Genomic DNA, 26,153 nt, shown 5'->3' on the forward strand with positions numbered 1-26,153 from the left:
CCCTCCAAGTACTCCAGCCAGCATACCCAGAGCCTCAGCAATCGCAGCATCATCTCTGCCTCTTCCAGCCATCCCTATTCTGAAAACCCAACAACTAAAACAATAAGTACTGATAGGGTTACACAACTCCTATCCCGTACAGGGAAAACAGAATAATTACGACTCGACACGACCGACTATGCTCTGATACCACTAATGTAACACCCTTCTAAAATACCCCAAAAATTAATTAAAATAATAAACATATAATCAGAGTAATAGTGCACCAAGGGTGTCACACAAACATTCCACACCATTTAAACAATATAACAATCATGCTCTTTTATTTAATTTAAATATAAAGTATTTGCACAATTACGCAGCGGATAGAGATCAAATTAATCAAAACATGTAACATACTACATGTAAACTGGTTCAACAATCTTTAACAACATAATTAAAAAGGTTCCCTCCCGATGTTACATCTATCAGAGCATGACCCACTAAGGAGACTACACTAGACTCCAAGCATTCGCTTCTACTCAACTCATTTCTCGTTACCTGAAAAATAGTTGTAAGGGTGAGTTCCTCAATCAATATAATAAGCATTATAAAACAACATGTAATGCCAAGTAATTAACACATCAATCACCCTAATTGCAATACACATTCAGTAATAGCTCATTGGCTTAAACATCATTCTCAACATCAATATACAATACCAGTATAATCTCAAATCATACTTAACAACAACACAACACACGTATAATATTGGAACACATCCATTCATATTATACGCCATACATATTTTTATGCAATGAGACTCTACACATGCGGTACCGACTATCCTTGAACATATAGTTCAAGCTCACCGATCCCTCCGGATACGGCTACTAAGCTCACTAGTCCCACTCATTGAGATCTAATGACTCACTCACTAATTCCTCACCATGGGAATTAGCTACAGCCCCAAAGGCTAGACTATGCAAGCTAATCATCTAGCATGCAAACATCAACAACAATTCACAACGATTCACTCACCAATTCCTCACAATGGGAATTAGCTACAGCCCCACAGGCTATGCCATGCACACTAATCATCTAGCAATGCAGCATCAACAACAACTCACAATGGACATATGCTCACACTCTAAGCCATACGACAGTCCATTCACAAATACATGCATAATATATACATTCACAACATTTTGCATATCATCATACATCATCAATACATGTATCAACACATCATCAACACATATATAAAACACTTCCTCAACACATGTATGAAACACCTCAGCAACACATGTATAAACACTTCTTCTGCCTTGCTCGCTAGGTGAGGCAGTGGCGAAGCTCTGGTTCGCTAGGCGAGCTCAAGGCGAACAGCTCCAGGAAATTGGTAAATTAATTCGCTAGGCGAGCTCAAGGCGAAGGTAATAGCGAACTCATTCTGTTTTGGTGAAAAACACAGCTAGCACTCACTCGCCAGGCGAAGCTCCAGCGAGTCCACAGCGAACATTACAGTAGCAAAACCTCTCAATCTCGCTGGGGCGAGGTTGAGGCGCGTTCCTTCGCTAGGCGAAGGTTATGTTCGCTAGGCGAACATGACAGTTCACCAGACGCGTTTTCTTTGGGCAGGGATCTCATGTGCCCATTCCAGACCCTTCCCACTCAAACTTACTCGTCGCCATTCATCACCAATTTATCGGTTTGATTACGCACACAATTATCAATTTGATTACGGTTTTCACTCAACCTATTCATCACAAATTTTCAGCATTCCAAATCCCAATTAGGGTCGATTCAACGGTTTCTCACTACCCATTACATATTATCCCATAATACCCATTAATCGACGATAAACCCCCCTTACCTTAACAATCCGGCGAATCTTTGAGCTGCAAGCCTTTCCGTTCTTCAACCTTTGCTCTTCAGCTCCTTTCTCCTCTTCTCGATTTTTCTCTGTTTTTCACGTAGAAACCTTTTTACTCCAAATGGGACTTTTTCCTTAATTCCAACTTATATATTTTCCAATTTATTTTATTCCAATAATAAAATAATCCAATTATTAAATTAAATTAATAATATACTATTAACTTAAATTTAAATAATTATTTTATTTTATTGGGGTGTTACACACTCTACCCAAGAAAGGAAATCCTTTCTTTAATAGAATCAGTACAAAATGTCTTAGATGAACAAGCCTATTGCTTAATGCTCATGTTCTTAATTCTACCCTTAGTGTATTTCTATTTAGGACTCCCACTAAATATGATAGCCCTCTCATTTTATCCCAATTACTAACCCTAGTGTTCAACAACAATAAAGATAATGATTCAATGTTGAATTTATAACTCAGATAAACAAACCAAACTCTATGACTTTAAATATGAATGCAGCCAAAAAATGGTGCACAATTAACAACAAAAACAAAGACTCAAAGGATAAATCCTAACACACGAATCTTCAATACATGCACACCCTCAAACATGGGATTTGAGTTTCCTTAAATATCAACGCTTCTTCTGGGATTTTTCCAATGGGCATTTGATTTGATTTCGTCCAAAATTATAGCTAATATAATTGGATTGGATTTGATCCACAAAAGTCTCCAACAAAAGATATGATTTGTTTTTAGTTCAAATTCAAATTCAAATTCAAACAATTGTCAAACAAATCACACAAACATATTGCTAAAATATATAAACAAATATGATTGAATCTCAACCAGAAATTCGCTCCAAAAATGCAACAACATTGACCTGCTGGCCAAGGGCCAGATGTTACACACATGCTAGAACATCGTGTCGCACATGTGTCCCTTTTGTACCAAAATAACTTGAATACTCCATTGTTGTTTAACATAATGCAACCAATCCAAAGGAACACAAATCAACTTTGGTGTTTTAACCAATTATTCATCAATAGAGGAAATGCCATCCATGTCCAAAATGAACTGAATGAAGGAAGAAAATAACACTGATCTCTTTGGAGAAGTTCTATAGTTCTCAATCCTTCTTAGAATGAACTTGACCCAATCACACAGAACATTTATCAGAAGAACCTACATGAGGTATAAATCGTGGTCATCAGCTCTTGCCTAATTGTAGGGTTTCCTATACAAAAATTTCATAACAATCCAATGCAATATTCTCATTTCAAATTTGACTTGACTAATATGAAAATCAGTTAAGTTTAGATGATCCGTAAAAACAAACTTGGAGATACTATTAACAAACTCAGTTCTATCAAAGTCAGATGAATTCAAAATATACATTTCATTTCCTTTTGAATCTAAACCAAAACGATGTTTGAAGTCATCTAACGTAAACTTAATCACTTGATTACAAAAGACGCTTTCAAGACCAATACTGGTTACTTTGAGATTGCAATAGAATGCTTTGACATGATTTGGATTATATTTTCTATTCATCCCAATAAACTTCAACAAATTGTGTTGCTCTAATGGTTTCAGAAAACTATCCATTATCTTAGTTTCAACAGACTTATTCAGAAAATTCTTAGCCTTAACAGGTTTGTTAAGAAACTATTTTACATGCCTCTTGAGCTTGTCATCAGGTACCAAGTAAGTGACCTTCTAGCAGATGAAAGATAACTCCTGAGTAGATGCGTATTTTTGTTTGGATTCGAATTTTTGGAAAACCTTGCTTCATATATTTCCTACTTGCTTGAACGTTTGATCTTGCCTTTTTCGAAATGGGAGGAAGAGGAATGGAGGATGTTACTTTTCTTTTCCATTTTTTTTAAATAAGAACTTAATTGTTGGTTGGTTTGAACTCATGTTGATAAAGGATGAAAGAATGGGTAGATGAATGATAATGAAGATGAAAAATGAAGTGAAAAATGACCTGGATTTTGATATAATGTTAATTTCTAAAATGAATGATGAGTGTATTTATGGAATGATGTGAGTAATTTAAAATGAAATTATTTAATGAGATGGAATGAGTGGAAGAGGGAAAACCAAAGGACACGCTAAAAACGAGTGACTTGACACGATATGATTCGAATCATGTGTGTTGTATGAGTCGAATCACACTCAAGAGTTTTGAAATTTTTTGAATTTGATTCAAATATGGGAAATGTGTGATTCAAATCAAATTGAGCAGTAGTGTTTCCCTTGTATTTTTCTTTTTGTGATTCGATTGAAGGGTTTCTGTTGAGTCGAATCATACCACTTGTTTTTGAAAAAAATTGAAAAACATGAAAAATGAGTGAATGCATATTAAAAATTATTGTGTGAATAAAATAATAAACGTCAGGTTTTCAAACGGGGGAATTGTAAAATTTTCAAAAAATTAATTTGACATTTATTTCACGTTGCTAACCAAAATTAAAAAATTAAAAAAAATTGAGTGAGAAATGTTGATTGATTGAATTGACAACTTTAATGTTTGTGGCGTGATTTTCACCTGCCTAAATTTATGGTGTGATTTTCATTTGACAAATTTATGACACGCTAACACTTGTGACGTGATTTTCACATGATAAGTTTGTGGCGTAATTTTCACTAGGCAGGTTTGCTCTTCCCCACACATTCTCAGTTTTCATAAATCTCTTTTCACTTTTTATTTTCTACCTTTACTCTTCTTCTTTCTCCACCATTTTCTTCTTCTTCTTTCTCCCTTCAATCATTTTTCTTCTTATTCTTTATTCAAAAGGTAATATTTTTAATTTTATTAAGGTTAAACTTCTAACTTGTTTTTATTATTATTTAATTTTTATTTTATTTATTGACAAAGACTCTAGAATTTGATTTCTCCACTATAAGGTATGTATTGTTTGATTTTCTCACTAAAAATATAGAGTTGTGGATTGTTTGATTTTTATTGTATGTATTGTTGTTATATTTATATAAATATGTTCAATAATTTTTTATTTTTTTAAATCCAAATATATATATATATATATATATATATATATATATATATATATATATATATATATATATATATATATATATATATATATATATATATATATATATATATATATATACCAATTCGCTCAAGTTTTGGAATCTTTGGTACTATTTTGAGCATTGTGAATCTCTACTTTTGTTTTTCTAGCAAGCTGCACTTGTGCTAAACGCTTCTCGTTGATTTCGTTACACCTTGGACTTGAAGAAAGAAGAGGAGAGGAAGCAAATACTGAGGAGGATTATAGTTCATATACGAGCTATTCGAGTTTGGTTCTTTCGGTTGATTTTATTTATTATTATTGCTCATGTTACACTTGCTACGTACACACTGACTTGTTGATTATTTTTCTCTACCACGCCCATATCGTTTCAAGGAAGCTGCGAAGAACACAAACAGTGAGAGCTAAAATTTCTTAACATACTCGAAATTTCGGTACAATTTTATGTCTTCTTCACTTTTCCAGTATTAATGAACTAACACTTTAAACTGTTATGATTAGGTACTTCCTTCAAGCTCCAATGAAGCATTTTCCATTGGGCAAGAGAAACTGTCTTCAATCTCAAGAGAGCATGATACTAATGCTCTGAAGGAATATGAGGGGTAAGTGTGCCAAAAACAACTTTCTTAATTAGTATCATAACTTCATAAATATACACATGTTTCTTCTGAATTTATAAGGTTGTACGGTTGTCAAACTTGTTGAAAACAAATTTAAAAAAGGGGGCTAAAGGCGATGATGCTGACTTGCTAAACCGAAGGAATGCATTTGGTTCCAACAACTACCCTCGAAAGAAAGGACAAAACGTTTTGGTAAACTTCGGCGAATGTTGATTATTTGACGATCCTCTTTAATTCGAGTATTATACTTATGTCGTTGTTTTTGGTTGCCTTCAATAGATTTTTATCTGGGATGCTTGCAAGGATCTGACCTTGATTGTTTTAATGGTAGCTGCCGTGGCTTCATTAGCTCTAGGGATAAAATCTGAGGTGAGACCAGGAGTTTTCTTGAGTTACAAGGTATCTCTAGAAACAAAAGCTTAACAAAATAATGAGTTTAGAAAAGGAAAGAGAAAGGCAAGAATGAAATATTCTATCCTAAAATATAACCCTACATGCTTTGTGCCGATCAATTATTTTTCTGTTTCAGGGTATTAAGGAAGGATGGTATGACGGAGGAAGCATTGTTTTTGCAGTTATTCTTGTTATTTCTGTTACAGGTATTAATTTTTGGTCTTGGTATCAACTTTTTCCATGTCGTCACAATAATTATATATCTAGCGATTCTCACATTATCAGCTTTTGTTACTCCTCCTTTTTTTTTGTAGCCGTAACCAATTACAAACGGTCTTTTCAGTTTCAAAACTTAAATGAGCGAAAAAGAAACATACATTTTCCGGTTTGTGTGTATTTTTTTTCTGGCTTATCTACATTTTTAGTTTATCATCACTATGAATTTATCATATTTTTAAACTTATTATGTTTTGATTTTGGTTGAAAAGGTTATTAGAGATGGAAGAAGAGTCGAGATCTCTATATATGATGTTGTTGTAGGTGATGTTATACCACTCAATATCGGTAACCAGGTAGATACTTGAGTTTATCTTTCGAAACTTTTTCTCATCGTCCCTAATGATTGTTTTTGGTTCTAAATGTTTAGTTTTTAACCGATGATTCTAGGTTCCCGCCAATGGAATTTTGATCACCGGTCACTCTCTTGCAATTGATGAATCGAGTATGACCGGGGAGAGCAAGATCGTAAGTGTTTGTCTCTATAGATATTTTCCCGGACACACTAAGAATCCAGATGGAAGTGTTTAATTTATAGCGGAAAAGACCTCGGTCGGTGATGCTATTAACGGAGTAGTTAAGATAACCACTATTGCGGTATGCGCGTGATCAATCTATGATATATAGATAAATGCTCGTAATTTTCATAGGATTTGAATTCAATATTTGAGATGATTGTGAATCCATGAATATGAAGGTCACCATTGTAGTTGTTGCAGTACCTGAAGGACTTCCTTTAGCAGTTACCTTAACGTAAGTCTTACGAAATTAAATCTGAACTTCGAGTTTTACTTTTTACTTTTTTATTTCTTCCAAATCTTATTCCTCCATATTAACACTTTTTCTGTCAATCACTTTATAGACTTGCGTACTAGATGAAAAAAATGATGGCAGATAAAGCTTTGGTACGTTTGTGTTGTTTGCACTTTCATTGATTTTAATTGTGAAGCTCAGTTTAATAAAACACATTCAATGCAGGTGAGGAGGCTTTCTGCCTGTGAGGCAATGGTGTTGAGGTTTCTGGATCACCAACAGAAAAGGCGATGTTACATTGGGGATTTCAGGTCTGGTTTTAAGCTTCGATTTTTCCTTCGTTTCACGGAGCTTTATGTCTCCACGAATAGTTTTTAACTATTATATTAATCTCAGCTTGGGATGGATTTTGAGGCTGCCAGATCAGAATCATCAATCATACATGTCTTTCTGTTCAACTCAGACAAAAAGAGAGGCGGAGTAGCATTACAAACGGGAACACCTTCTCCGCAGTGGATATGGATGAAGAGAAGGTTTGAGAAAATAGTTATATATACGACTGTGATTCCAAGTCTAAATCATCAATGATTCTTGAGAGTTCTTTTAGATGAAAACTTATTGGCTTGCAGATGACAGTTTTGAGAAATGTCATAGAAGATATGGCTGCTGATAGTCTACCTTGTGTTGCCATTGCATATAGACTATTAGATGAAACAGAAAACATTCCAACCTGCGAAGAAGAACTTGCTCGCTGGTCATTACCAGAGGACGATCTTGTTTTGCTAGCTATCGTTGGCCTGAAGGTATGTATTTCCTCCAGAATTAATACTGTAATGTCGTCGGCGTCTTTTTTAGAAACCATAACCATTCTTGAAGAGTCCATTCCTTGTGAATTATGCGTTGAAATGCAGGATCCTTGTTGACCTGGTGTCAAAGATGCAGTGCGCCTTTGCCAAAAAGCTGGAGTTGGGTCATTGATGACTTCTATTTAGATATGTGTAGATCTTAAATAACATAAAATGACCATTTGTTAAAATTTTGTTTCCTTGAGATACAAGTAAATGAGAAAACTTGGAAGTTTTGTTTCCTTGACAATTTTGCTTCTGTTGTGAAGGTTAGTCCTCAGTTCTTATTTTGGGGGAGTTTGAATTGTTAGTAATGATCCATGTTTTTTACATCCACCTCCTGAACAATTGTTCATGGCATTGCTGTTTGAAGCATAATTGGCATACCTTTCAATTTTCTCGACCGATACAGATACAGGTTGTTAAATGGGGGCAATCTTTGTATGCAAATATTCAGAAATTTATCCAGTTTCAGCTTACAATCAATATAGCAGCTCTTGTTATAAACGTCATTGCTTCATTTTCCATTGCTTCATTTTCCACTGGTGATCTCCCACTAAATACAGTACAGGTTCGCTCTCTGTCCATCTCACTGGTTTCTGCTCGCAGTCGCAAAAGGCCAACCTTATGACTCTTTCTTTATTGCTTTGTCAACAGCTTCTTTGGGTAAATCTAATCATGGACACTCTTGGAGCACTAGTTCTGGCGACTGAATCACCAACAGATCACCTCCCAGTCGGCAGGAGGTCAATTATTTTTCTTCTGTTTTTTCATTTCGAATTGGTTTTTTGGATTACGGGTTTTTTTAGCGAGTTCTTCATATTTGCATAGGTTCACTTAATGAATTCGTGAAAAAGGGACCTACGGAGTTTGAAGCTTCAATCGTTTTTTGTGTTACGAAATTGACTGTATCTTGTTTGTTTTTCAGAGATCCTCTTGTAACAATATTATGTGGAGGAATCTGCTAATACAGGTGAGTTTTGTTTCTAATTTATCTTCCCCTGTAGTCACTCTGGTAGTGTTGTTGGCACGGTTTTCATTTTTCAGGCAATGTACCAAGTTTCTGTCTTGCTTATACTCAATTTCGAAGGTAGGAACATACTGAGTCTAAGGCACGAGATCAACACCTATGCAGTCAAAGTGAAGAATACTATAATATTCAATGCATTTGTTCTATGTCGAGTAAGTCCTCGGAAACTGCATTTCATATTTGGTTTCTTTGTTTTGAATAATGACAGAAAATATTCTTCCAAACTTCAGGTATTTAATGAATTCAACATTTTCAAGGGGGTTACGAAAAACTACCTATTTATGGGGATAGTGGGATTAGCTATAGTAATCCAGGTGAGTCTTGTTACAAGTCCTCTGTGGTTGTTTGAGTTTATTTATGAAATAGTACAGACTACCATAAACATTTTCACTGTTTTTTCAGATTGTCATCATTGAATTTCTTGGAAATTTCACTAAAACAGTGGCTCATATGTGTTGTTATAGGATTTATCAGGTTAGTTGATTATCATATGCACTTGAATGCATAATGTATCTTGCTCATAACATTCTTCCTAATGCTCGCAGCTGGCCTCTTGCCGTGATTGGAAAACTGATACCAGTACCTGCAACTCCTATGAGTAACTGTTTTCGAAGATTTCGACGTGGAAGAACTAAAAGAAAGACGGAGTCTTAAGCTTCTCAATAGTCATGTATATAAATTTTGCTGGTTCACTCTCTCCATGCCGTCTTTTTTTTTATCGGAGATGACCTGCACTTGGCTGATACGAGAAAAATTGGTTGTAGATAAAGGTTTCTTTTTGAACAGACAATGTATGATTTGTTTCATGCTTAGGATACGAACTTCAGCCAGTCTCTTTTTTACAGTGTAGTTTATAATTTGACAAGTGCTTATTTATAATGTCATGAGTTTGAAAAGCTGCTAGAAATGGATGATAATTCCAATTAACTTTTTCAGTTAAGTTTCTTTCTTTTTACTATTGCAAATTAAACGAGCCTACAGTAATGGATATATACATCAACTTTTGAGATTATGTTTAATTAAAATAAAATCCTCTTTGGTAGAGTAATTACATACCATGCATTGGTTTCAAATTCAGACAGCCGCACATTGGTTGCTGCGGTAATTTATTATCCATCATGTGCAATGTGATTTATGTTGTCAGGTTTTCATGCAGCAGACAGTGAAAATGGTGCATGGCCTGCTCAACTTTAGGAGCATATCTTCCGACAGAATATGCTGGGGATTGGAGGCCCTTTTGAACACCTTCACACAACACAATATCTTCTATCTGCTCACGAATAACCAAATGCATTACAATCGGTATGTTGCAACTTGAGATAAATTTATAATCGAGTGTTCTAAATCAATGTTTGTACCTGCACTTTCTCACTGTCTTGTAAACTTTTCGCTATGAAATCTCTGTCTCCCTGCTCAGTAAAAGAGAAGCCAGCAGGCACTAAGGTTTTTGAATTGACTTAATTGTCCTAATAAGTATTAAACTATTTGATTTCTAAAGTCGTAACTCTTGAAGTTGACTCAAAAAATGAGACACTTAACACACCCCTGATGCCTAGGACTAGACATCTGAAGCGTGATCCGAGTGGTTTAAAAGCTAGCGGCTCAACGAATTTTAGATAGGCTCTGATATCATATTAGAATTTGAGTTTGATCTAACCTACAAACTCATATTAGAATTTTTTTTCCCAATATAGTATTTTCATGGAGTCACTCAAAATATGAAAGCAGGCCACTGAACTTCGCATGAATTAATATTCCATACCCTAGCGATAACTACAATTTACCTGTAGCGAGGGTTCAAGATAGTAGTCAAAAACCACTCGACATTTGTTGGCTCCTAGTGGAAGTACAAGATTGGTGTCCATCCAAGGTCCATACCTATCAAGCATGTAAGCACCCCAAGTTATAAAACCATGCTAATTTGCAAAACAATTACGGTAAGATGCCAATACTTTAGCAAGAGCATGAATTAAAAAAAAAAGGTTCGACAAATAATAAAGCAAGAACCTATTAATCATGAAGTTTGGGTAAATGAAAGCATATATAGCTTTTCTTCCAAGTCGATCATTATTCTCTTCGCTTTTCCCTGACATGCCTTCACAACTTTGGATGCTAACCCTTTCAAACAACTGTCTCATAACATGATTTAATTTGTCATGATATACACTATACATTGCATTAGAAGGTAAACTGAAGAGATTTTATAAAAGAGAAGCAGTAAAAAGCATACTGTGGTAGAATAGGAATCGAGATTAAGACCGGATGCTAGGTCTTTATGCGCATATGGTACATGATAGCCACCGTCTAAGTAGTTATCGCAGAACACCTACAAAAAAGAAGACCCAAAACCACCAAATTCTAAGCACATCCATGAATCATATAAAGAAAAATGACAATAATAAATATAAGGTAAGCCGAGAGGTCGTACCTTCCAATTGCATTCAATGGTGTATTCGCGTCTACATACATAACTTAACGAAGAATCAACTCCATTGGTACTCAGTATTTCGGACGAGCTACCAAGCCATTCTGTTGCTACATTATGACTATCAACTTCCTTTTGAGTAAGATTCTCCTTTTTGAAATTGAGAAGGACAAAAGGCCCCCAGGTAGCTACTTTGATAGGTATAAGACCAAAATCCTATCCTTCATGGTAAGAGAAATCAGCCAACCTTTTTCCTTATGTGAGTTATACATTTATAGTTAACTTATTATAAAATAGATGGCTTACATTTACGTTGAAATCTCGCATTCCTGATATCCTATTTGCCTTAAGAAGCGTTCCGTTTAATCCATATGTCCAGCCCTGCAAAAATAATAGTCTTTTTGCATTGAAGTTTCCGAAACAAGAAAAAAGGTAGTGTAAATAGAAGCCTAAAACGAGAAAGGATCAGATCATGGTAACAGCCATTATCATGAAGGAAAGCTTGACATTTGTGTCTTCAACCTCACAAGGACCATAACATAAAAAAGAAGGGTCTTCATAGAAAAAGAGAATCAAAATATTGCTTAAACGCATACTTAAGGTTGTAATTAAACTCACGTGGTAAGGGCAGACAAAGCAGGACTTTTGTCCACTTCCAGAAGCAAGAATAGAGGCATGATGGCGACAAACATTGTAGAAGGCCTGGACGTTCCCAGTGTCATCACGACATACCACGAATTCCACATCACCTAGTCTGCAATATTTAATCCTCCACGTGGTTCAGAAATTTGGAAGAAAAGAAAATAAATAAGAGTACACAAATTAATGTCACACATAAATATCATTTCCCCTTTCAAGAACCAAATGGAGCTGCAATTAGACAGCAACGTTAACAACATATGTAAATACACAGAAAACTTGGAATCAAATCAATGTACTACTTCTATTGGAGACAAATATGTGGATCATGTATTATGTCAAAAAAATACACCTTCCCGTGAAAAAATCACCGGGATCCTTTATCTGCTCTGTCGACCCTGATAAACGAAATTGAAAATTTCCGGCCGTCAAAAAATCTTCAAGACAAATTGTAATGTAAGAGAGAAAAATTCAAAACGCGCGGATTAGTTTAGTTAATCTATCAGAGACAACATCAGAATTTAGCATGAACAAAAGCAGAATAGTACTTAGCAATGGACTTAACACAGGCCACTGAATACATATGAAGTATAATTAATCAAAAGTTAAGTAATGAATTACCATAAGCCCTCATGTCATATACATTCAGAGTCTTTTTGAATTGACTTAAGTGAGTTTATCTACATGCATGACCAAATGTGAGACTGCTTGGGAGAGCTTATGACATGTTCATAAGTTGTTACTAGCTTATTTCCATAAGCTCTATAAAATTGCTTATAGAAAACAACTTATAACTTATATGAAAATAATCTGACTTTGTGTATGTTCGGTTTAGCTTTTGGAATAGTCAAAAACAATTCTAGAGGTGTAGAATTGATTTTGGAATGATTTTGAGGTGATTGGTTCTTATAAACTAGAATTGATTCTGCCTTTAGAATTGATTCTATTTGAAGCTAGAATTTGTAATTTTTGAATTTAAACGTGATTTTTACATTAAAATTCACTGTTCTATTCAATTTTGCATAAAGTTAATCCAAACATAAATCACTTTACATTCAACTCACTTTTAACCAGAATCAACTTTACATAATCATTTCACTCAAAATCAATTTTTTTCACCGCAGAACCAAACATACACTTTTAAATTTTTTGTATAGAAGTGACTTATACATGGACCTTTATATGATAAAAATTGCTTAATTAAGTTGTTTACCAAATATGTGCCTTAGATTCATATTATCAGCTATTGTATTTCTTTCCTACAAAGGTATCTCACCAGACAACAAACATACAAAATAAAATCAAATGAATAATTTCATGTTCTAAACCAATGAAACTAACTATTGAGTTGAAATCCAACATCATGAATTTGTTTCCGGCAGGAACAAGAAAGCAGAATCAAAATACCGAAAAAGGAAAAAAGTTTGAAACTTTAACTGACCCACAGCTTGCCAGCCTCTGTAGAAGACGCGATCGAGTTCAAGGTGGAAGAAAGAGTGATCAGTATACCATGATGATGGAGGTGTAACGGCTTTTTCTATGGGAATCTTTGGATTGAAGTGGTGAGCTAGTCTGTGAGATAGAACCGAATCTGAACTGGTAAGAGAAGAACAAATGAGGTTTGATGAATGTTTGTTGGGAAAATTAAGGTGGTTTTGAGATTTTTCGTTTCGGAGATTTGGGAAAAAGGGTTTGACTTGAATGATCATCGCCATTTGTATAAGCATTCTTGTTTGCCGTGTCTTTCTATAAACATAAACAAACACTGCAGTTTTGTTCTGGTGATCAAATTGTTAGTAACTTTTTTTGTTGGCATTTTCTCACGAGCTTAATTGATATGTCCGCTCCCATCTAATAAAAAGTTAATAGTTTACCATTTATGAAAATAATTTTAAATTTTATGCTTAATTTAACTAAATAGATGCGTGTCATTGATGTAATTCTTTATTTTAGGATGGAATTACATATTTTAACTCCATTGCTATGCTAAGTAGGAAGTTGTGAGAGTGTCTGCAAGTTGGAAGAAGTTTGTAACATGTTAAATTTTCATCTTCTTACGTATATCAAGTTTAATATGATTTGTGCGAGCATTGAGTATTGAATTGCGGGACAATAGGATTGTATTAAGATTATCAAATAATACAATGGGATCTAGAAATGGTGGTGTAAGTTCTAGGTCTCAATATAAAAGTTGTTTGGAATGTCATTTAGAGTAACTTTGCTTTTGAAATCATTTTCATATGGTGAAAATTGTAGGAGATAGGGTCTAGGGAGACCCAATTTTGATCAGATGAATTCATCTGGCCAACCACCATCAACTAACTTGCTAACTTTCAATTCTCTTGACTTTTTTTGGCTCATGGTAGATCATATATGCATAACATGATGAATTTTAAAGTGTCCCTTGAGAAATTTGATCAATTGGTGAGATAGCTTGTTGGAGAAGTTACTCAAGATACCCAGTCAAACTAGGGTTTCCAAGGCAAATCACCCTCAAACTCCTGAAGAAAACTTGATCAATATAACATGTAGGAATCAATGGAACTCATATATGATGCTTATAACCATTCTTGAATCAATTCATGGTTGTGCTCTTTGTCATGAGGGTCTTAAACCCTAGATATGAACTTGATGAATCAATGGTGGTCATGCTCTACCTGCAAAAGAGTTAGGCAAATGCAAAGACATATTTTTGGTATTTTGGTTAGTAAAATGATAATATACAAGTATGATACAATTACAAAGTGCTTGGTGATCTCTCCCAAACAAACCCAATGAAAGAGGGGTAAGGAGGATGTCAAGGTATGATCCCAATGCTAATGCTTATGATGGAATTGCATGAGGGATCTTAGGGTCAAAATTGGGGTCTTACAGTAATGTACCATGCACTTAAGTGATTTTTGGTATACCATAAGATATGGGCCACATACACTTAAGTGAGCTTTTTAGCTTGCAGCCCACACAAGTGGTTCTATAAATAGAACCCTTGTGCAGAAGCATTTCATTTGATGAAATTTCGTCTCTCTCTCTCTCTCTCTCTCTCTCTCTCTCTCTCTCTCTCTCTCTCTCTCTCTCTCACACACACACACACACACACACACACACACACACACACACACACACACACACACACACACTCAAAGCCTTCATTCGTAGCAGCTAGCACTGAGACTGAAGGAATCTGTTCGTGTGGACTGAGTAGAGGCGTTGTCACTATTCAACGCTCGTGATCACTTCTTAGATTTGCATAAAAGGTTTCAATCGCCACAAGAGGTTACAGTTTCTATCACTGATCATGCCCATTTTTAAGGATCACTAAAGGAAAAATATTTAATTTCCACTGCATTTTGGATCATAATTTTCCTTCACTAATAGTGTTTACTAATGGAGATTATACTTCTATTTATATCATGATGGAGGAGTTCAAAAAATTCTCTGAAGCTATAGGCCTCAAAGCAAATCCTAGCAAATGCAAGTTATACTTTGGTGGTGTGGTTGATCATGAGCAAAAGAAAATCATGCACACTATGTGGTTCACAACAGGAAAACCCCCCTTTAAATATTTAGGGGTTACACTCTCTAGCAGGAAGTTGAGTATTTATCAATGCAAGCCTTTGATTGATAAGATAATGAATAAAATCAGATATTGGACTGTCAAGCTTTTGAGCTATGCATGCCGATGTTAATTGGTTAAAAGTGTTTTATTTGTTATGACTGCCTACTAGATGCATGTGTTTCCCATGCCAAAGAAAGTAGTCAAACAAATGGAATCCATTTATAGGACTTTCCTTTGTAGTGGGAGAGACAGTAGTTGTAGGAAAACCCTTATATCCTGGGAGAAAATTTGTAAGCTAAGAAGTTCAGGAGGCATTAATCTAACAGACTTAGCAGTGTGAAATAAAGCCACGTTGATCAAGTTGCTTTGGAACTTACAGTCGAAAGCAGACAAGATGTGGATAAAATAGGTGGATGCATACTATTTAAAAGGGAACGACATTATGCACTAGGGAGAGTCTTAAAACATCTCTTGGATACTTAACAAAATCATGAAATGCAGAGGCCTGATGCAACAGAGTAGATATTAGATGATTGTGGAACAACACAAAAGATACAAAGCTGCAACAATGTACACCGAGCTATGTGGAGAGAAGGAGCAAGTTACTTGGAGGAAAATTTTCTTCTCAAATCATGCTAGACCCCAGACTTTGTTTGTGCTTTGGCTTGCTCTATTGGGTCGACTGCCTACAAAGGATAAACTGACTCGTTTTAGAATTCATACAGATGAGAAATGTATGTTATGTCAGGAAAATGAGAATATTGATCATGTTTTCTTCGAGTGCCAAACCACAGGGGCAATATGGACAAAAATCATGAAACAACTTGGATATAACAGGGCTCCAAAAAGATGGACATATGAAGTTAAATGGTTGAGCTGTGAAACACAGAAGAAAGGTTGGAGAAGACAAATCTTGAAAATTGCAGTTGCTGGAACTATGTACAACATATGGAGAGCAAGAAATGACATGGATTTCTCAAACAAGAAGATGAAGGATACCATTAAAGATCACATCACTTATACAACTATCATGAGATGTTGCTTGAGTACCAAACTTAGAGCTCATATTGATACAACTAATATATGTATATGTTAATTTGGGGTTTGTCTTGGTTTGTTTAGTTCCTTAGTCATGGGATTCTCCTTACGTGCATCCGTAGAGGATTGGTTGTATTTGTATGTGTTGGAATAAAAAAAATTATTGATCCAAAAAAAAGTTGAAATTGCTTAGAGATTGCTTAAATGCAATGTGGCAACTTGGACCCATAAAATATGACATAAGCAACCAAAAAATTTTCTCCTATTAAAGATGCTCTAAGTTCTCACCATAGAAGATGCTCTTAAGAAAGATCTAGAGATTAATGATTTGGATATAAACGCGATCCTTACTAGAACATTATGACAAAATATGATCTATGTAGCCAACCTCATTTAATGAGATAAAGTGTAGAGCATCTTTAATGGTGGAAACTTATTAATTCCTTAATCCTTAATTTTCTTTGCTTATTTCTTTACCTTTGGAGTATGATAATGTGACAACATTGATTCCTTAATTTTAAAGGACATAACTCACTAAAACAATTTGTTTGAAAAGTGGAGAACTTAATATTAAATATTATTATTTTTGAATCAATTCAATTAAAAATAATTATAATAATATAATTCAAATAAAATAATATAAATTGATGGGTCAAATCTATATTATTTATTTATCATTATAATTGGAGAAAAATAATTAAAATATCAATGTGATAATTTGGACCACAAACATGACCCAAACAACCCATTTTTTCCTAATTACTGTTGTATTAGTAAAAATATTTAAAAGTTAGTTTAAAAAGTTGGATACATTATTGTTAGTTAGAATAGAAAAGATAGGGGATGTTGACTTAATCAAAACATTAAGTGGAGAGAGGAACATGACCGAGCAAAGCCAAAATATACGGTTGCTGTACTAAGGTAGTTGGATGACAGTCACACAAACAACACAACACAACGTAACAAGAACAAGTGGCCCTCCCACTTCGCCGTTACTTGTCATCCATACACTCAGATCTTCACTTCGCATTTATAAACCAAACAAACTGTCTCTCTTTTCTCTCATCTCACTCTCGTCCTTCATCATCAACCTCTCATATTACATGAACCTTAAACAACAACAACAACAACAACACCGTCATCATCATATAGTTGTGCAAAGATGATGTACGAACAGCAACAACGGTTACAGCAACCGGTGGAGAGGACAACATATAGTAATAATTCGAATTTGATTGAGGAAACTGAGAGGCTTGAAATAGTTAACTTGAGTGGCATGTCCTTGGATTCTCTTCCCAACCCTTCTCTCAATTTAGCTTCCATTTGCAAGTTAGACCTATCCAACAACAATATTCAGGTTTTTCTTTACTTTTCTTAATATTATGTTCGGTAACATAAACATCTCTGAAAAATAATTTTTTTTATCTATGTACAAAATGTATATTCTAATTAATTTTATTTATTTATTATTATCTATGTTATCATGACACAGAATATTCCGGAATCATTGACGGCGAGATTGGTGAACATGGTGGCGTTGGATGTGCACTCAAACCAGCTCAGAACTCTCCCAAACTCCATTGGCTGCCTCTCAAAGCTCAAGCTTCTGAATGCCTCCGGCAACCTCATCCAACACCTCCCTAAAACGATTGAGAATTGCAGAGCCCTAGAAGATTTGAACTTAAATTTCAACAAGTTGATTCAGTTACCAGAGAACCTAGGGTTTGAGCTAATAAACCTCAAGAAACTGTCCATCAACTCCAACAAACTTCTCTTCTTTCCACACTCCATCTCTTATCTCACATCTCTGAAAGTTCTAGACGCACGTCTCAACTGTCTCAGGTCTCTCCCAGAAGATCTCGAGAATCTCATCAACCTTGAAACCCTAAACCTGAGTCAGAATTTTCATTTCTTGGAGTCAATTCCATACTCCATAGGACTTCTATTGTCTCTCGTCGAACTCGACATCAGCTACAACAAGATCAAGTCCTTGCCGGACTCCATTGGTTGTCTCAGTAAGCTTCAAAAGCTGAGTGTGGAAGGGAACCCTCTCGTTTCACCACCACCGGAAGTCGTGGAGCTTGGTTTGCACGCGGTGAAGGAGTATCTCGGTAACAAGATGAACGCTGGCCATCAGAGTCCGACTAAGAGTCCTACTAAGAAGAAGTCATGGGTTGGACGTTTGGTTAAGTATGGAACCTTCAATGTCAGAAATGCACCACGTGAAGAACGTGAAGCTTTCATCGTCTCTGATGATGATAGATCTATCGAAACTCTTGCTTCTCCTCGTTCCACGGGGATGTTTTCGCCGCGTCGTCTCTTCTCCGGTCGTAATTACTTTAGCCATTGAAGGGAAATTTTGCTTTTTTTAGACTATTGCTTTAAACAACTAGGTTGCACTTTTTTGATATGGAAATAAAATGTTATATCTTGTTGAAAATAATGAAATATAAACGTGTGCTTCAATTTTGTGGAATGTGAGAAATATGACGCCACCACTATGTGTGCTTCCCAAGCCTTTTATACTCTTGATGATTAGTTAATAAGCGATCATGCCATAACAACCAAACAAACGACTTGATACACTCTTGAACTTTGATATTCCAGGTGTGCTTCCAAATATCATTTTCTCCATCTTTATCAACCTCATCCAACCGACTACACATGTATTTAATTGAAACACCATGACTGCCATTACCTGCTATCATTAGCTTGTTTTCCCGTACATATTACTAGGAGGAAATAAGGCTTTAAATTTATGAACCAACGTAATCCAAGGATTCAGCACTGGCTAGTTCTAGTTACTGTCAACTCGAACCAGATCCTTGAGTCTGGCATTTTGCAGTTCCTTTAGAATATGTCGTTCCATGTCATGGATAACCAAACCACTTTCTATCCAACAGTCAAACCAGGGATTAATGGTGGCACCATCTCCAATATTCCAACAAGGGAATTGGATCCCTTCCTATGTTTTCTCTCACGCTCTCTAACATGTTGGTCTAGCTTGCTAAAGTTATGAAGCTGCAGTAAGGACAAGTGTTGGACGTAATACTCCAACATGTTGGTATCACATATGAATCTTGTGTAACGTGCGCCATAATGATACGTTTTGGAGTATGATATGCAGAAGATTTTATTATTATTAATTTAACAATATGATTAGGTAATTTGTTTGACAGCGGAATGAAGTTTAATTTGGATTTTTAAATTTGAATTTAAATTAAAATAAATCATATCTTGTTGGAAATATTTAAGGAGAAAATCAAATATCCAATGGATTTCTGCATTAATTGTGAACGAATTCAAAGATATTATCCAAGGAGAAAAGTCCATAGTTACTTTGCTATATAAGGAGCTCAAACCTACATTAAAAATCAATCATTCCCATTTAATATCTTAGAGTGTTAGGTATTGTGTCGTGCATTCCCATCTATGTGTCAGTAACTTGGCATAAAAGGTTTGTCTAATCGAGTTATAATCAACATTGTTTATGTACACCTATATGTTTCAGTAACTTGACAAAGAAGATTTGTCTAGTTGAGTTGTGATATTTAACATTCTTTCATCTTGTGAAGATTGAAGTTGATCATAAGGGTTTAGTGGTTTTTTTACCCCTATCATTAGTTTTGTGACAGAGAAGAAAGTGAGTAGGTTCTCATATTTAGGGGGAAACCTTCTATAGAAAGTCATTGGGTAGTGTTAGGAAGAGACATTGAACAACATAAAATTTGTTGTTGCTTGTAAGTCTAATTGTACTAAACTACTAATAATGAATTTTCTTTCTTGGGTTATGGATTCATCCCCCCAAACGTAGGTGTAGTTTCATCGTATTGGGTAAATAATTGATTGTGTTCTTTATTTATTTTCTTCTTCATCATCTATTACTTGTTAGTGGTTCTGATGTATCTTGTTGAACTTGTTGTCAAAGCATTGAGTTCGACATTTGCCCCTCGAGGAACAAGATTTCAACAATTCCCTATCCAACTTCTCATATATCCTCTGACCACCATGATAACTGGGACCGCACCATGTAAAATTGGGACCGATCATATTTATATCTATCAGTTTACAATTGTTAATCCTCTCCCTAAAGGCATTTCATTTTCTAATAGAAACTTGAGCCTCGCCTTTCTTCTCCGAAGAACTAGCAATGTCATTAAAATCTTCAGCTACCATCCATGCACCATTAACCTTATCAGATATCTTCTCCAAATCTTCCCACAACACTCTTATTTTGTCCTTATTAGGACTAGCGTAAATTGTTGTAAAGTGACACTCTTTACCATTCTCAAACTCGACCTTTATATTAATGTGTTGAAAGCTTCTATTTACCATCCACACAACTATTATCCCTCCCACATATTCTTCATTCTTAGCAACTAAAAATACCATTAAAGCTCATTCTATTGATACTCTTGGTCAATTTAGATGGAACTCGCCTAGTCTTCATAATCACCAACATGTTTGGTTTGGATTTCCTTACATACTAGTTACAACTCCTAAAAAAGCATTGTTTGAAGCACCTATACAATTCCAATATAGTATACTATGTTGTTATTTCATCATTATATGCAAATAATGAGAATAAAAAACTCTCATGACAAATCAATCACAAAACTCCTAGGGTCTCAAGGACAACCTTCATTTCCATATTGACTTCCTGTTGCGAGTTTTGCTTCATTGTTGAACCTTCACTCTCCTTTTACTTCATATCTTCTTTTTCAACTGCTTGGGTTATGTCATACTCTTAAACTTAATTCTTATCCGGTGGTCTCGTGTTGCTACTTACATCCCCATAATATGGACTTTTTCGAATCACATTGCTTGTTATACCCGAGTTCATGTGATTGTCCCATATCTCTTATGCATTTTGATCGTTAATAGTTGTGTTTTACCTATTATCCTCTGACTTGTTATTTACTTCACGTGTTATTTTTTCCATCATTATTTCTTTTTTTTTCCCATTCACTCCACTTACTTTTCTTTTGAAAACTGTTTTTCAACGTGTTGCTAAGGAATTTGTGTGGGTTCCACTAACTTGAATACTATCTACTTTTGCTTTTCCGTTTCCCCCTTAACATGAATTGTATTTGAATACCCCTCCACTAGCGATACCCATGAAATTAATGCTAATATTTAATTTAGATACCGCATTTGTTGGTCCACCAAATGGAATATTCTTACTGCTCACGTTTCTCATTGGTTGCTCCTTATTTCCTCAAATATATCTGGATTCCTTATTTATATCATTTTCTATCTCCATACTTGAATGGCCCTTTTCCTTGTCCATAATTGACTCCATCTAATCTAATAGCATTTCCTGATTAACATTAATGTCTTCAATTATTTCTGGAATCTTCCCACTTTAATGATGCAAATCTGGATCCAACAATGTTTTTATCACCATTAATTATCACTGACGGTTGATCTCTCCGATCATTCATCATCATCCTTCAATTTTTATGTTTTTGCACCACTCTCCATGACCCTACATTTCTCTCCTCATTGAAAGCATAACCATTTCTTTGCATAATATATGTGTCATTACCTCCACTCCTCTCTTCAACCATGTCACCATCTATGTCGGTTCTGAGCTCAGGGCACCATTCTCTATAATGACCAAGCCTCCGACATGACAAACATAAAAGGTGAAGTACTTCATATTCTATTTTATAAATTCTTCCTTTAATGGAGAAAATTTCCAATAATGATTTTGTCAAGTCTACTTCTGCATAAATTCTCACATATTTTCCTCTTTCCACTTGCAACGTGTTCTTGTCCACTTTCACTGTTTTATTAATCATGTTTCCAATGGTTGATAATATCCTTGCAACATAGTATTCTATTGGCAACCCTTCTACCCGAGTATAAATGACTACTTCCTTGATATTTTCTTGCTCTGGATGAAAATCTGGGCTCCAGTCTTTCACTGTTAAGTAATGATCATAGATAAACCATGGACCATCAGTGAGCGTTGCAATTTTGTCATCTTCATGTGAAAACGCTCTAGATAGTAATCATTTCACAGATCAATGATGTAGATGGTTCCTCTTTGGACCCACATTTGTTTCATCCTAGTCTCCAATGCCTTGTACCCCATATTCCTCCCTAAAATCTTAACAATGGAACCCCTCCTCCAAGGACGCCGGACACATCTTTCCTCAACTTTTGATAGTACAAACATCAAACAATCATATCCTCACACCTGGATCTCTTCAACTTTGACTACTAGTCCTTCTTCATCAACCTCCAACTCTTCATCAGTTATCTCATTCTCTCATTCCTTTTGATCTTCCCCCGTCTTTCCAACAATTGTGTCATTGTAAGATTTGGAACCAGTGCCTGTTGAGAATTGTTGTGTCAAATCTTCACCATGAATATTGTTATGCTCATAACTCAGATCTTCGTATGTGATAGGCACGATTGGTGTAACTGAGAAGCTCTCATTGCCCTCCTTTTCTCTTTTTTTGTTTTGCGCTTTTAGATTCTCTTCTTCTGTGTGCTTTGACTGGTTTGTCGGAGCATTATGATAAACTTGATCTATGCATTAAATCAAATTCATTAATTTTGACTTAACTATTTTTGGGATCCCTTAAATTAATTTAAGGTTTTGTTTTGGTCCCTTAAATTAATTTAAGATTTTACTTTAGTCCATTATGTTAACTTTTAACTTTAAATATCTTAAGTGAGACAATATTATTGAGTGTCTACCATATCCTTTATTATTTTTTTAACTTTAACCATTTGATCTTTTAAACAAATTTTACACCCTTGGAATTTAAAGGTCTATTAATTATAACAGTACAACATCAACACTTAATATTTGTTTACCTATCCCCATTTTCATCTTCATTTATGTCACCATTTTCATCCAAACCCTAGAAAAATTCCTGAAAAATAAACATCGAAACTTTTATAATACCAAATTTATTGACAAAAATATGTTAAACATCAAGTTTTGAGTTCACACAATTTTGAGAATGATTATGTGTATTACCTTACACATTCACAAAATAATACTATTGGTTATTCTTAACAACCAAAAATTAATGAGCCATATATCTACTTAACCTTAGTTAGCCACTTTAGTAACTACTTAAACACCTTTTCCTACTAGGGCCTAACAAAATCCTTTCATTCATTGGATTAAGATAATTTAATATGTTTATTCTTTTGGATGATAAAAATCCTTTCATTCATATCATTAAGATAATCTAATCTGTTTATTCTTTTGGATGAAATGTACCTGAACTCTATTATCTATATATTTATTATTTCATTTTGAATTATCTCTGTGTTGTGATATAACACTTTGTTGAAATACCCAATTTTCCATAATTGTTCGTGTCTAGTATTAAATTTTGTTAAATATGCAATTATTTGTGTTAAGTACATTGTAAGATCCGACTGAGTAAGAAATTCAGTTAAAATCATTCAACAATTTTTTTATCTTTTCTCTCTCAAATTATCTTCTCTCATAATCTTTGTGCAGCAGAATCATATTGCAACTAAGGTGTGGTTGAAACACTCGAGTGAATAGTGAAGAATGAGAAGTGTGATGAATCAAAAATATTGATTTGGATTATCCCAAAGATTGGGGTTTAATTCCAACATCAGATATCTAGAGCACTGGTTGTGTAATGCACGAAAAACGTTTACACAATGATTCAATTGATGGAGTTCCAAGTTCAATTTTTTTCTAGATTATCAATCACAAGACTGTCATACCCCGATTTTGGTCCTGAATTTTTTCCATTCGTCATTCATTTTCTTTTTTCATTTATTCAAGGTTTGAAAATTCCCTCCATATTTCTCCATTCATATTTGGTTTATTTCATTCATTTATTCAATCATGATCCTCCATTTACATAGCATATATTAATTCATCATACATAAGGTCTCTAAAATACAAAGAAAGTCTCGTAAGAAGGAATAAGGAAGAAGCACTTTTTTTATAAGAAAAAGTTAAATTCCGCGTTTTCACAATCATTCACTTTCTTATATAAGTTCTTCACACCATAATTATTCATTTTCTAAGCTCCAATCTTCTCTCTATATTCTGAGTCTTCATCGTCTCTCACAACCTTCTCCACTCGCAAGTGGTGAAGATGTCGACTCCTGCTAGGAAGAGACTGTTGAGAGATTTTAAGAGGTTGCAACAAGATCCTCCTGTTGGCATCAGTGGGGCACCCCAAGACAACAATATCATGCTTTGGAATGCTGTGATCTTTGGGCCAGATGACACCCCTTGGGATGGAGGCACGTTCAAGTTGACGCTTCAGTTCACAGAGGATTATCCTAATAAACCACCTACTGTGCGCTTTGTTTCTCGGATGTTTCATCCAAACATCTATGCAGATGGAAGTATATGCTTGGATATTTTACAAAATCAGTGGAGTCCAATTTATGATGTGGCTGCTATACTTACCTCAATCCAGTCATTGTTGTGTGATCCAAACCCAAAATCTCCAGCAAATTCTGAAGCTGCTAGAACATCCCAGCTGGAAAATAAACAGGAATTGAACCTAGAGCATATCAAAGAAAGTAATGGGCGCATGAAGCATTTTCTTCTTGAACATTTACAATATCCATTATTCAGTTTCTCATTCACTCTTTTGAGTTTATGTTAGACATGTAATTTAAGTGCTTTTTGTTCAATTACACAATACAACGTATACAAAATTCATAAATTCTTTGAAATGCAAATTCTTTTTCCGGATTCATTCACTTGTTCTTCGCCGTTAGCATGGAGAGAAGCTTCAATTTGGTGATCTTGAGAATGTTCCCGCGTTTTTCTTGTTGTGACATGATTATCCTAGGATATATGTTCCTGCCAACAACAGTGGAAAGCAAATCATAAGTCCATCCCAAGCATACCGTATATACAAAGAAGTTGGCGCTCGGGTTTTGTTGCAAGAAGAGGAGGATTACCTTTTGTTTTAAGTGATGGGTCGTTTGAATCAGCCTTGAAGAACCTTTAGTTTTCGCAATAGAAAGTCTTTGAAGCTTGCACTGCCGGCAATCTCTTATGGACAACCGGTGAAGCATTGAGAATTGAGAAAGAATACCTTGCTGCCGTTGTTAATTTTGCTGTCAAATGCAAGACATAATTCCAATAAAATAATTGGATTTGATAAAACACATTACTTGAAATTCTACTACAAGCTCTACTTGAAATTTTTAATTCCACTGAGCCACATTACATTCGCTGTGTTAAACACAATAATCTGCAAAAAGATCCAAAAAATGCGCATGAGAAATTTGAAAATGCAAGACATAATAGTAATACAGACAATGAATTCTTGCTCATGGATTCACGCTTATATCATTTGCGTTAAAGAAACATGTTGAATACTTCATCAATGCGTCTCAGATTCGTCACGACGGCGGCATCGCATTCGCATATCAATTTGTATCAGTTCACAGATGAATACAAGTTGCACCGAGTGAGAATAACTTACCATTGATAGAAGCAAGATAACAAACTTTGGTACGGCTTGATCTTGAGTTTGTGCAGAAGTGGAATTGATGCAATTGTGCAGAAGCAGTCTGATGAACTTGTGTAGAATGAACTTGGTAGAGAATGAAATTGCTGGTTTGTCAATCTTCAAATCGGAAGCATGGCCATTTGAATTTGTTGAGTAATACAAGAGTC

The 26,153-nt window shown here is 35.0% G+C and overlaps 4 protein-coding genes and 1 pseudogene across 4 annotated transcripts; 4 read left to right on the forward strand and 1 right to left on the reverse strand.

The window, feature by feature from the left end:
* Nucleotides 1-3,538: 3,538 nt before the first annotated feature.
* On the forward strand, nucleotides 3,539-9,530 carry LOC127135838 (calcium-transporting ATPase 8, plasma membrane-type-like; annotated as a pseudogene).
* A 208-nt stretch (nucleotides 9,531-9,738) lies between these two features.
* On the reverse strand, nucleotides 9,739-13,780 carry LOC127138597 (choline monooxygenase, chloroplastic). Its single transcript, XM_051065080.1, has 10 exons — nucleotides 13,346-13,780; nucleotides 12,257-12,302; nucleotides 11,884-12,019; nucleotides 11,572-11,646; nucleotides 11,269-11,481; nucleotides 11,071-11,166; nucleotides 10,848-10,969; nucleotides 10,625-10,718; nucleotides 10,199-10,249; nucleotides 9,739-10,110 (listed from the first exon to the last, which is right to left on the reverse strand). The coding sequence occupies exons 1-10, from the start codon at nucleotides 13,629-13,631 to the stop codon at nucleotides 9,973-9,975; spliced, it is 1,257 nt and encodes a 418-aa protein (XP_050921037.1). The 5' UTR covers nucleotides 13,632-13,780; the 3' UTR covers nucleotides 9,739-9,972.
* Nucleotides 13,781-15,989: 2,209 nt separating this feature from the next.
* LOC127135839 (uncharacterized) lies at nucleotides 15,990-16,556 on the forward strand. The gene has a single exon (XM_051062471.1). It carries the CDS (start codon nucleotides 15,990-15,992, stop codon nucleotides 16,554-16,556), a length of 567 nt encoding a protein of 188 aa, XP_050918428.1.
* Nucleotides 16,557-17,481: 925 nt separating this feature from the next.
* LOC127138598 (plant intracellular Ras-group-related LRR protein 6) lies at nucleotides 17,482-18,964 on the forward strand. The gene is made up of 2 exons (XM_051065082.1): nucleotides 17,482-17,855; nucleotides 17,991-18,964. Exons 1-2 carry the CDS (start codon nucleotides 17,661-17,663, stop codon nucleotides 18,846-18,848), a joined length of 1,053 nt encoding a protein of 350 aa, XP_050921039.1. The 5' UTR covers nucleotides 17,482-17,660; the 3' UTR covers nucleotides 18,849-18,964.
* Nucleotides 18,965-24,438: 5,474 nt separating this feature from the next.
* On the forward strand, nucleotides 24,439-25,128 carry LOC127135840 (ubiquitin-conjugating enzyme E2 2). The gene has a single exon (XM_051062472.1). It carries the CDS (start codon nucleotides 24,607-24,609, stop codon nucleotides 25,126-25,128), a length of 522 nt encoding a protein of 173 aa, XP_050918429.1. The 5' UTR covers nucleotides 24,439-24,606.
* The last annotated feature ends 1,025 nt before the right edge of the window (nucleotides 25,129-26,153 follow it).

This window comes from Lathyrus oleraceus, chromosome 4 (genome assembly GCF_024323335.1).
Source record: "Lathyrus oleraceus cultivar Zhongwan6 chromosome 4, CAAS_Psat_ZW6_1.0, whole genome shotgun sequence".
Lineage (NCBI taxonomy): Eukaryota > Viridiplantae > Streptophyta > Magnoliopsida > Fabales > Fabaceae > Lathyrus > Lathyrus oleraceus.